Here is a 12621-nt window from a genome sequence, read left to right as displayed (position 1 = left end):
AAACATGTTTTTCCATGTTTCGCACTTCTTTGGATGAGTACTTTGTCTTTCGAAAGAGTTTTATAATGTTGTTGATAGTCCCTCCCATCTAGCAGAAGGGAAAATTGTCGATTGAAAGGTGAAAGAAGCAAAAAAAGATTGAAAAGAAGAAGAAAACGAGAAAAGGAGAAAAAATAAGAAAATTGCAAAGAAATCACATTTTTCTGGTGTACTGCTTGTCTCTTCCATGATAGCTTTCCTTTTCATCGTTATGAGCAAAAATATTGATTGACACATTTGTTTCTTTGGATAGCTCTCATAGATAGCGAAAAAAATCAGAGAAAACTTTCAGAGAAAATTTTGTTCCCGACGCATTGTTTCTCTTTTCTATCGTGACGAATCTCTTTCCTAACTCATATTCATCAAAGGTATGGATTGAAACATGGCAATTTCCGGAGGGCACGACTTGACTTATTCTTTTTGACGGTTCTAATTAATTCCGCAATCATTCAAACTCAGTTGAATCATAAATAAAATGAAAAAACCGAAATATCTCTAAAAAGGTCAGATTAAAGTCAACACTTCACTTCTCATGAAATTTTATTCGACAAAGAACATAATTGCATGTGACGAAAATGTGCAATTATAAAAAAAAATTTGTAATTTTCTTTAATTATTCTCTTCTGGACAATTGACGGAAACTTCTCAATCTTCAAATTCAAACCTGGAAATTAATTGAATTTACATTTTGAGAAATCCATCTCAGGATGTTGTTCCATAAATCTGCAAAAAAAAACATAGGTCAAACAAAGTTAGGTTTATGGTGTATGAGCGCATGATTCGCATGTTAGAGATAGTAGTGATTTACTTCTTTATGACGTCCTGCTTCTTCTGCTCGTCAGACGTCGGCAGTCCCAGTTCTTTTTGCCTCTGATCGTACATCATTTTCTCAACGAGTCCACGTGTCTCACCGTCGAGGTCAGACAATTTGCTAGGCTCCGGATTCACTTTCTTTGTGTTTATTTCAGGATCAGAGGTCACTACGTGAGCCCACCATTGCATTTTGTTGACCTGTTTCGAAGATTAAATAGAACCTTTGATAAAATATCATAGAAAATAGGGAATAATTTTCCTGAAGTTTATATTTCAAAAGAACAATAGCGCATTTTTCATAGGCAGCGGATTTCTGCTGAAGAACTCAATATAAAGACTGGTATAACTCCAATAATCTTGAAGAATCAACTATTCGTGGAAGGAAATGTCTTACTGTATTTTCCACCAAAAAATTCTCTCGCTTAGGAATAAAACTATTTTTTATCGACTATCCGTCTAATTAAATACATTTCAAAAGGGCAGAGTGAACAAAATAAGAAAAATTCAGAGATAATTTAATCACTTAATGGCAAACTTTGTTTCCCTCTTCAAGTTCCATGAAAAAACTGTTGCCTGAACATTTCTATATAAATTATAGGAGTTATCAGAGAAAGTAAAATATAATTCTGTAAGACATTTTTTTAAAATTAAATTTCTTTAACCTTCTCCAAATTTATGAGTAACGTTTTTCCATCTTCGATAACCCAGGTTGACTCCTCAAGTTTAACCTCATGTGGAAAATCTCCATCAATTATTGGAGGTTGGCCTTTGATACCACAGGTGAGATGCTTCTTTCCAATTGTAACAGAAACATCCCTGGGTCGCACATTGAATGTGGATTTGAGTGGCACTCTTATCTGTAAAAAAACAAATTAAATGTGAATTCAGTCTTATGAGTTCTAAACATATCAATAGAAGACACAAGCGCGAGTGGAGCAAAATTAGCCTGCATTTTATGTCCATATTCCACAAATTGCTATCAAACTACGCGATAGTGTATTATCGGCCAAGAAAAGTTTTAACTCCGATTGTACAAAACATCAGGCCGAGCGCACCGCATATCTATACATGACAGAACTTCCCCCTCCACTACCTCTAAATGATTAACATTCGGTATAATAAAAACGGGACGACGAATCGGAATAGTGTCCTTAGTTACATTATATAAATCGCCTATGAGCTTTTCAAAGGTGTAACTGTTGTATTTTTTGGATTAACAGTAAAAAAGATACGCGCATAGCAACCGGTTGGTATTCACATTCTCGCTATTCACATCATAAAGTCGGAGAATCAAGTCGAAACGTCGGCAGCGTGGGTCCAATTGAGCCTCACTCAAAGAGGATAGACTTTGGCCTCACTGCTCACATCCAACGTCGAAGTGTTGCCACCAGTGCATTTAAAAGTTGGTTTTGATGTTATGGAGAACCACGGGAAACATTTTTTTCTCACTTTAAGGATATCCAAGTATCTTTTACAGTTTGGTACAGACCACACTATAGATTCAACTATTTTCAATCATCAAATTTGTCAATCAAATTGCGTGAGAAAAATTTGAAAAAAATCATGAATATTCAGTGTCATTCAAATTTCATTTTGCACAGAATTATTATTTTTTAAACATTCGTTGTTTATAAATAAATAATTAAAATTGTTTAAACTTTCGGAAACCTTTTTTTAGGCATGAAATCGATTTACGGTAAAATTCTGAATATGAATAAATTTGTTAAAATTCCGAACAAATGATTTTTATGGTAGAAAATTGATTGTTTATAAATTATTCATAGAAAAGGCTCATAATTTTCAAAAATTGCTACTTTTTTATTATTTTATCAATTTTCCTCCAAAAGTAAACTTTCTAAAATTTCTTCAGATTTTTATAATGTTTTCTAACAGTTCAATATTAAGATTGAAATTCAGACCTGCAAAGTTTAAATAATAAAATCCTTGTAAAATGTCCGGAAACTTAGGGTCAAATGGGGTTCAAATGAAAGCTGTGAGGCTCGACTACAAAAGTAGAAAAGCATTTCAAAAGTAAACTTTCTAAAATTTCTTCAGATTTTTATAATGTTTTCTAACAGTTCAATATTAAGATTGAAATTCAGACCTGCAAAGTTTAAATAATAAAATCCTTGTAAAATGTCCGGAAACTTAGGGTCAAATGGGGCTCAAATGAAAGCTGTGAGGCTCGACTACAAAAGTAGAAAAGCATTTCACTGGAGAAAAAATAGTGAAAGTGCTTGGATATCCTTAAATCACTTATTACAGTAAAACGATAAATTAACTCGGCGGTCTATTTTTTTTTCTTTTATTGAAAATTGGAATTTCTTCTTGTCATATCTAGATCCGGACTTCGGAGATAAAGATACTTTGTACATTGTTTGTGAGGCTATGGCTTATGTTTGGAATATGACAGAAATGCTATTTGTCGAAAATTGCGTGATGAAGTATTGAATACCCATGGATAGTTAAATTTGAAAATAAAATATGTACTTCTTTTAGAGTGATAACAGAAAATGTTTTCAATTCCGTAGGAAAAAGTACTGCAAAGTAGGTTATGGTGACAGGTGAAGAACACGAAAACAATTCTCTGATTATTAGATAGTGTTTTGGAATAGAATTTTCCTTGGGTGTGAACAGATATAATTGTTCATGTTCTATTTCTGAAACCTAGAGGAAGTGTTAGCGATTCAAAATAACCCTGGAGAAGAGTCATGACCCTGAGGATAATGAATGCCACTCCTTAATAAAAATGTTCCGATCATATTTTTTACAGATTTACAGTCAAAACGTGCACGTGAATGAGTTCGTACAATAATAATGTCGCAATGAGGCTGTTCCTGTGATTCCTAATTCTATACTTGAAGAACCATACGTCCTCGTCTCCATGAATTTACAAAAAAGGCCAAGGGCGCCAAAAAAACATGATTTTTTTCATTGTTTTATTTTTAGATGCACAATTGAATAATTGTCTCAACGTGGGTGTAAGTGGATTCATTTTGCTTCCGAATAGAAGATATGTAATCGTTGATCTTCTAATTTCTTTGATCTCGTTGATTCTAATTACTTTAATTTCTTTGATTTCGTTGATCTTCTAATGATCTTCTAATTTTGCCTAAAAGTGATGGAGAATGTCATAAAATGTAAAGATGTAATTTTTTTAGAAAACTCGTTCCGCTCGCTAACCCCCATATGACCCATATGACCCTTATTTGGACGCTTTTGCTGACCCTCGTGACGCTTATTCTAACCCCTATTATAACTTCCGTGAAATAAGGATAATTTGTCCCTTGTGGCTATTAGTTTCTAATCTTTCATTTCTGACCCTTGATTTTGAGGTCTCAAATTCGAGTACCAAATTCTCAATAGAGGCGGCGATTTGGATTTTCATAATATACACAGATGTGTGTGTATACATTATATATATGTGGACATACATGCGCGTATGTACTCTCATGGAACCTTTTCTGCCAGAGACCCACACTCTGTCACAGCTAACTTCTTTGCCAAAATACGGCAACGGACGCCCACCATCAATATATTGAGAACCAAAAAACATTGAAACATCAGTCACATGCCCACTATCACTTGCTTGTTTTAATTCCGAGATCATGAAATTATATATCAGGATCTACTGGATGAATAGGGCTGAAACAGCGCGCCAAAGTTGATCTACAATTAGCCAAAAATGTCAGATTTTTATCTACAAATTTCACCCTATTTATGTTGGTTTTTATAAAAAATTAATCACCAAAAACCCAATTTATCACATACATACATACATGACTCTAAAAACATCGATTCTACATGTTTCATAACATTCTAGACCATTTACAATTAAAATTAGAAAATTGAAAAATCAATCAAATACAAGGCTTCCATTCGGAAGTAAAAACAGCTAATAAGCCATAAAGTAGCCATCACATGTCTCTTATCGGATAGGCTCGATCGCCTGCTTGGTTTATTATAATTCAGTTGTATGTACAACGGGCAAGCGATCATATTTGAAATCAGGGGACGGGAGAAGTGAAAAATGGATCACGACAAGAATCCGCATTCGTTTGTGTACATGGAATAAACATTACTTAGAAAATAAGCATGCTAAGATCTTTTTTTGCGGACCAAGTTGAAACCCTCGGTGTTTTTGCCGTTTGATCCTAGAGGAAACAATGTTAGCATTCGAACATTCGAAGTAAATTTTTCTCCGAGTAGGTGTTGTTTTTCGAATTAAAAATGAGCAGAGAAACAATGGAGATCGATTTTTGACATCAGGATATTTGAGAATAATCTCTGTAGAAAATACTCGACGGAACAAGAAAGCCCTCTCCTTCCTTCCGGCTTTCGAAGATACATGCAGAAATTATTTTGGAGTTGAGACATACATACATGTATTTCTAAATTTTGCGCAAAAATCATGCGGGGAAGGAATTTTTTTAGTACTAAAATTTTTATTAGATTGAAGATTTTCTCCGGGATTATTTCTTTGTTTTGTCAATTTAGGATCTAATTTCGATGAGCCATCCCAATGGCATGAACTGTAACTTTCAATCTCATCAAGTTGCCGAACAGAAAGAATTGTTCTTATATTAGGGAGAATATTCTGAATGTTCTAAATGATATTAATATCTATATACAATGAAAATTGATCAAACCGCTCTTGACAAAATTTACTCATTACCAAGAACATTAAACTACTTTCAAACGCGTGTCAAGGATGGCATATCTTTAACTCCAGTTCTTTGTTCTCCACAAAGTCCCGAATATGATGATGGGGTCAAACTGTTGACTTTAAAGCCACCTAGATAGTACTCGGAGCGTAGCGAATGGTTTCATAATCAACTCGTGAGATAGATTTTTGAGGCGCGATTCAGTTGCCCTTGGTCAACTTGAAGTATTCAAGCAATTTGTATATTTCGAGATGGGCAAGTTAGTATGGTGTACCTTGGAGACTCATCAGCGTGACGATGGACGATGCTGTGGATGCGAGTGCAACAGCCCATGGAAACGGATCATGGCTACCAACTTTAATCCAACGTTAACAAAGTGGAATATCATTACCAATAAAGTGGTTTCACGATGATGATGGTTAATGATATGGTAGTTTTCTCACATCTTTATACGATTATCGGAGGAGGGGGGCGGGGCTGAGTCAATGGATTGATGGTGACTGGTTTCATCTTAATACATGGGAAGACAAGAATGCATTGCAACATCAAACGTTTTTCGTGGAACATCATGACTTGTTTTATTGTTAGAAGATGGATTCAAAGTTGCTGGAGATTCAACGGAATGATTCGATGATTCTCATTATTGTTGTAAAAGTAGGGATCGACGGAGTATAATAATAAGAAAGATCGAGGAATGGGGTTACAATTCTTGGAAAAACAGATAATTTTTTTGGAGCTTATCCAAGTGGACAAGTGGCTGCGATAAAAATGTGAAAAGTGACTTTTGGGGCTTCTTGGATGTAGGGGAGACCGGGGCAAAGTGGAACGCGGGGCAAAGTGAAACGGTAGCAAAAACGAATTTAGAGCGAATTTTGGGCAACTTTTTTTTTAACTTTATTAGTCGAAAAAAGATGAAAGGTCAAACGTTTCTGAGGGTCAAACAGTGATGTATAGCCCCTTAAGCCAGGGTGAAACTTCGAACCCAGGTGGAATTTGGAAGTTCTCGGTTGATAAGGATAGTCGTTGAGCGAGTCTGTATAGACTAAGGGATACCTAAAAAGTAACGAAAATTTTGGGCACAACTCATTTTTCCCCCATACGTCGAGGTAGAACATAGTTTTCCCGGTATGTGGCTTCAAAATGCTCCTCGTACCATAATTGTCATTCGAGTTACAAAAAAGGTTATTGCAAAAATTTGGCTATTTCCCTTACATTCTGCAATATTCCTCAAAAACTCAGGTGAAGGAGTAGGCAACTTAAGGATGTCCAAGTGCTTCGGCTATTTTTTACTCAATGAAATGCTTTTCTACTTTTGTCGTCGAATATCAGAGCTTTCATTTTAGCTCCATTTGACCCTAAGTTTCCAGACATTTTGCAATGATATTATTATTTAAAATGTGAAGGTCTGAATTTGAATCTCGATATTGAACCGTCAGAAAATATTTTCAAAATGTGAAAAAAATTAGAAAGAGTAATTTTTGGAGGAATTCATAAAACAATTGAAAAATTGAAATTTTTGAAAATTACGAGCATTTTTTAAAAATAATTTATGAACAATCAATTTTCCACGATAAAAATCATTTGTTCGGAAAGGCAAAAAATTTATTCATATTCAGAATTTTACCAGAAATCGATTCCATGCCTAAAAAAATAAGGTATCTGAAAGTTTAACTAATTTCAATTAATTATTTATAAGAAGGGAACCGACTGTAATGGCTAGGTGGGTGAGGTGTTGCTCCAGCGGACATCCAAGCTAAGCAGCGTTGAGCTGGGTTAGTACTTGGATGGGTGGACCGCTTAGGAACACCTCGCTCGCACAAAAATTGCGGGTGGTAGGTACGGCGTAGCGGCCTAGTGTCTCCATCTAGTCAGTGTGACAGATGGATACATTAGGGCACTGCACAATCGGCCGGCTGTGCGATTCGGGTTTTACATGGTTTCCCGTGCAGTCCTAGCTCGAATGGGGCACAGCTAAGAGTAAAACGGTCATGATACCGCAGATAACAATGAAAGGAAAAGTAAAGGAGGGGAGGCAGGCTAGAGGAGGGGTTTCAAATCGAGAATTACTTCGATAAAACCAATGAAATAGAAAAAATAAAAAAAATATATATATATATTTATAAGAAAGGAATGTTTAAAAAAATGATAATTCCCTACAAAATTATAATTTGAATGACGCTGAATATCCATGATTTTTTTTAAATTTTTGTCACACAATTTAATTGACAAATGTGATGATTGAAAATTGCTGAATCTATACTGTGGTTTGTATCAAACTATAAAAGATACTTGGATATCCTTAAACGGTTTTACCGCTTCGTGACTGAATTGAAAAAAAAAGAAAAGAAAAGTAGTTTCATTCTATGGAATCTAACGAACATTGAAAAGAAATAGTTCAAGTGGAATGAAAATCGTGGTGCGAGGAACATTTAAAAGCCAAAACTTCGAAACACGAGGTTTTACCTCTACGTAAGGAGCAAAAAGGGTTGAGCCTCAATATTTTCCATACTATTTTAAATACTTCATAATATACTAAGAGTCGCTCTAATATTCTTATCAACTGGAGATTCCCATGTTTCATCTTGGTACCCCCTCAAGAACCCAACGGTTCTTAATTTAAGACTTCTTACTCGAAATATGGTTACAAGTCGTAGTGATTTTTTTTATTTGACCCTCAACAACTGTTGGTCCTTCCGATTACTTCCCTGTTTGACCCTTAAGCGTGTTTGACCCCTCAAGAAAAAAATTTGCTACCGTTCCACTTTGCCCCGACGTTCCACTTTGCCCCACCGTTCCACTTTGCCCCGGTCTCCCCTAACATATATCGAATTCTCCTGATACTCGCAAAGTTCACGTTTCGGTATTATCCCGTAGTTATGATGACAACAGAAAATATTGGCAGACAATTTTCTTAGCTAAAATTCTGATGCAATAGTTTATTTCGATACGAGTGAAAATTTCTGTCTCACATATATCGAACAATATTTTGTGGCAGTGATGTTACGTTCAGCGAGCGCCGAACTGTGCCTTTTTTCATTTACAAGTAGATGAAAAGATTTTTCGTTTACGAGTAAACGAAACAGCACATTTTGGCACAAGGTAAACGTAGCAACAGTCTCAAAAAAGCCACTCGAACTACGGAGTGGACCGAATATCTCTCCCAACCTGACTCGTTTAACACGTTTATTCTTAATTATTCCCACCATTCAAATCTCGATCAATAGGAGCATGGGATTTGACATCACGTGGTGTGTATATAATATCAGTAATTGTCGGTAAGACCATGACTATTAGTAAACAATAAACAAAAGTTTTTCATCGAATTTTCACCTGAGACAATTCAAGGAATATCAAACAGCAGTAGCATTTGGAGCAATGAGTGAGAAACAAAATGTCAGGTCTCAGCTCTTATTGATCGAGATTTCAATGGAGCGAATAATCCGCCGAAGGTAACTCGCTTTTTGATCGGCGTACAAAATTTTCACTACCAAATTTCCAAAAGAAAATCGAAAACCATATTTCCAGCCACAATTGTATTGTTAACATCTGATCTACTGACAATTTATCCTTGGCACATTCTATCCTTCGATAAATTATCCGACCGTTCATGTGTTGACCATTTCAGATATCAAACTATAGCCAGCAATAATTTCCGATTACTCCCTCTATTTTCGATTCAAATCAAACTCACTACTTCACAATCTATCCCCATCTGTATTATCACCGATAGCCGCGATACCGCACAGGAAATTTGCTTTCCCCATCGAGGAGGAATGTCATTAATATAAATTAATATCAATTGTGATTGAGTCAATTTTTATGTAAGTGAATAGTATAATATTTATGTATAAATTAATGCAAATAACATGCTTTTATGAATCGAGGGAAATTTGTTTGCTAAAAAGGCGGAAGCATTGTAATTTTATGTGAAATGTTTGTTGGGCGTGTGATCGAATTGAAAATTGTGAATTAAATGTGATCTATGAATTCTCTGTTCCGTTTTTTCTTTTTTTGCGCTTTATATTGTTTCAGAAGGGGATGAAATTTGAAAAAAAAAACAACCGGAAAATTAGACGGCGGATATACTACTGATAATTTTTCGCATTATCTGATGAGAAACAGCGGATAGACTCTCGAATCTATTCCGACAATACGCGCCAGGGATGTAATTTAATTTAGAAACGGAAAATCAAAATAATAGGTAAGTAAAAATGTGAAATTTTTTGCAAAATATTGATGTGTTTGAATGAAAGTTCTTGAGAGGAAAATTGTTCAATTTAAGGTTTGACTCTGATGAAACATGAAGGAATATCCCAAACTTATGATAATAAATATTTCTATTATCAGAACTGATTTTCTTCCCGTAATATTAACAACTCTCTTATAATTAAGAAAAATTGAGCGGAAAAATTTCAAGTGAATTTGTTTCATTTGAATTCTAATTGTTTTCCAACTGAATAATAAAATTCTCCATTAGTTTCTACCCAGAAGTGATTACTCAGTTATTTGAAATAATGGTCTGAACTCTGTCTTCAAAATGCTACTCCATAAATATGTAAAAAAGTTCGTTAGTAATTTATATCAAGTGTAACGATGATTAATAAGCAAAAATTTAGTGGGTCATTGCTTACACAATAGTTGTAATTGATACTCCGAGAATTTTGAGAGATTGTTATCGGTGAGGAATATTATTGGCAAGCGTTTACTTCTTTCATATATCATGATTTATCCATTATTCATGGGGTGGCTTTTTATGGAAGCTTCAATTTTGTGCCACCTAATCGCTCTAAAATATCCTTTATCAAAAGAGATATGAGGGAGAAAACTCGAATTGGAAGAAGTCGAACTCAAAATATCTCGAACGAGAACAAGCTTCGGGGGCAACACTGATAGATGACATTGAAAAAATGGGCGCTGTGAATGGGCATTTAAATGTGCAATTTTTTCGAAAATGGACGTGAGTATGAAAACGTATTCCTAGCACCCTATATAAAAAGCGACCCGGGTCACTAATCGAACCTGGTCGATTTGTTGGGAATAATCGATTATTTTGCATTCGATTTCGATTAATCGAATAGAACTGGGCATTACATCAGCTAATTAGTACAAGTTTGTGGAAAAATACTGCAAGATGGCAGTGTGAAAGATAATACCTCAATGTTTCAAGAAAATGCGCGCGAATTTAAAAGCGGACGTCTAGCCCCAAATAAGAAACAAACACCGTGCAAGCATAAAGTACATCAGAGCATGTTTCCTACAGATGTATTTGTTTGTAATGAGTTGACTCAGAAGTTACTTGTCAGTGATAAGTGCTAAGAACTGACAAACTAATTGGAGTGATTGATAATTAGATTAACTTGAATACCAAGGGTGGAATCATCAAAATTAATCTCCTGTTTTTCCAAGTCATTTTTTGTTTTTCGAGATTATGTTTAATGAAACCAAGACTTAGGTATATCCCAAAATCAACGAATATTAAATTTTATCCGTAAAATGAAAACGTCGAAATATTCTTTATTTACAGATTTTCAATGGTCCAATTTCTTCATCGAATTGGCTACGAAAAGTTCGAAAATAAAACATGGATAATCAGCGTCTTTCGAACGAGATTCTGCAAATAATCGCTTTTTTTCGACATTCTTAGGAATGAATAATAGAAATGGCTCAAACTTTCAGAAGAATATTTTTAGGCATCCAATTAAATTTTGGTGAAATTCTGAAAGGGGAAAAATTCGTTACATTCCAGAAACGATTATTTTTACAGTGAAAAATATATTATTATTGAATTAGTTAAATAAACAGGCAGTGTGACATAAGCCATTTGACAGATTACATATGACTGCTACTTTCCACGTATATTTCCTCTATTTTTATTTCTAAGAAATTTCATTAGTAGTAGGCTTCCCAATGGATCCCAATGTATGTTTTCAAAAAATGAGAGCATACGGAGTCCTATCAATCGTACTCATTTTCCCCTAATTCTATAAAATAAATTTGCAATTTCATGCAACAATATTTATGTTATATGGCTTCCTCAATAATCCTGCTGTGAAAATGGACGTTGAACTATAGATGCGTTTTTTTTTCTCAAAAATTTTGGGTGAATTATTTCATCTCAAGAACTATCAAATATATAGACCTAAAATTTGATATAGGAATGTTCCTAGACAATCCTAACTAGAAACCAAAGTTTCAAAATGTTTCCCTGACTTTTACCCATGTCATAGTGCGCAAAAGTGAACTCCGAGCAAAAAATACAAAAACGACGATATCTCGAAAAATTTCAATGGGATGGTACCCATATTTTGTTGGATCTAGATAAATGGCATGAAAACGCACATTTTGAAGAAAAAAAATGAAATCGGACAAATAGTTTTTGAGATATTGACCAAAAGATTTCGTTCATCCAGCATCCCAAACTTTTTTACCATGAAACCTAAAATCATACTAAGTTTCAAGTTTCTATCTCGATTATTTTTCAAGTTTTCTTGCGAACAAACAATTTCAAGGAAAAAATGAAAAAATGGCAATAGAACTACATTGCTCAGGGTGTAATGGTCTTTTTTCAATCCAATTGAATAGGTATCATCGTAACGAGTAGTTTGAAAAGAGAATCCAATCGGTCCAGGTGATATCGGCAAAATTAAACTATTTTTGAAGAATCGGTATATCTCAGCTCAACCGATCGAGCTGAAATTTAGCACAAATTTGACTCTCAGTAGTACCAATTAGCAGCCAGAATTTCAGCATGTCTGCCCCAATAATTCTCGAATTATGGGGACAGTTCTAAACATACGAACACACATGTGCACACACATACCTACTCATATACAGACATTTTTCAAAAACATCATTTCTTCACGTTTCATGACATTTCTAGGCATTTCCACCCAAAATTCAGAAATCGAAAAAAATTATGGTTACAAAGCTTCCATTCGGAAGCAAAAAAAAGTCGTGGTCTCCGAAAATCGCAATTTTCCGACCATACTCAGAACAGTCGACTTTCTATTTTTTAAGATTTTTAAAATGTTCCCTCATAATTATGAGTAAATAGTAATTATAGTGTTGGAAAAAAATTTTAAATGTCATGGACAGTTCAGTAGTA

General features: G+C 34.6%; 1 protein-coding gene across 2 annotated transcripts in view; it reads right to left on the bottom strand.

Moving 5' to 3' along the window:
- Window positions 1-561: 561 nt before the first annotated feature.
- The window catches only part of LOC107042746 (nuclear migration protein nudC), a 318222-nt gene continuing 306162 nt past the window's right edge, over window positions 562-12621 (bottom strand). For both annotated transcript variants that reach the window (XM_015263925.1, XM_015263926.1), the window contains 3 exons: window positions 1515-1709; window positions 848-1050; window positions 562-762 (listed from right to left, as the gene is read on the bottom strand). In XM_015263925.1, coding sequence (XP_015119411.1) covers window positions 711-762; window positions 848-1050; window positions 1515-1709 — 450 coding nt within the window. In that variant the 3' untranslated portion in view covers window positions 562-710. The remainder of the gene's footprint in view (window positions 763-847; window positions 1051-1514; window positions 1710-12621) is intronic.

The sequence above is a fragment of the Diachasma alloeum genome, unplaced genomic scaffold, assembly GCF_001412515.2.
Source record: "Diachasma alloeum isolate Michigan unplaced genomic scaffold, Dall2.0 Dall_scaffold_00514, whole genome shotgun sequence".
NCBI lineage: Eukaryota > Metazoa > Arthropoda > Insecta > Hymenoptera > Braconidae > Diachasma > Diachasma alloeum.
Note: the sequence above shows the minus strand (reverse complement) of the source record. Positions and strands in the feature narration are given on the sequence as shown.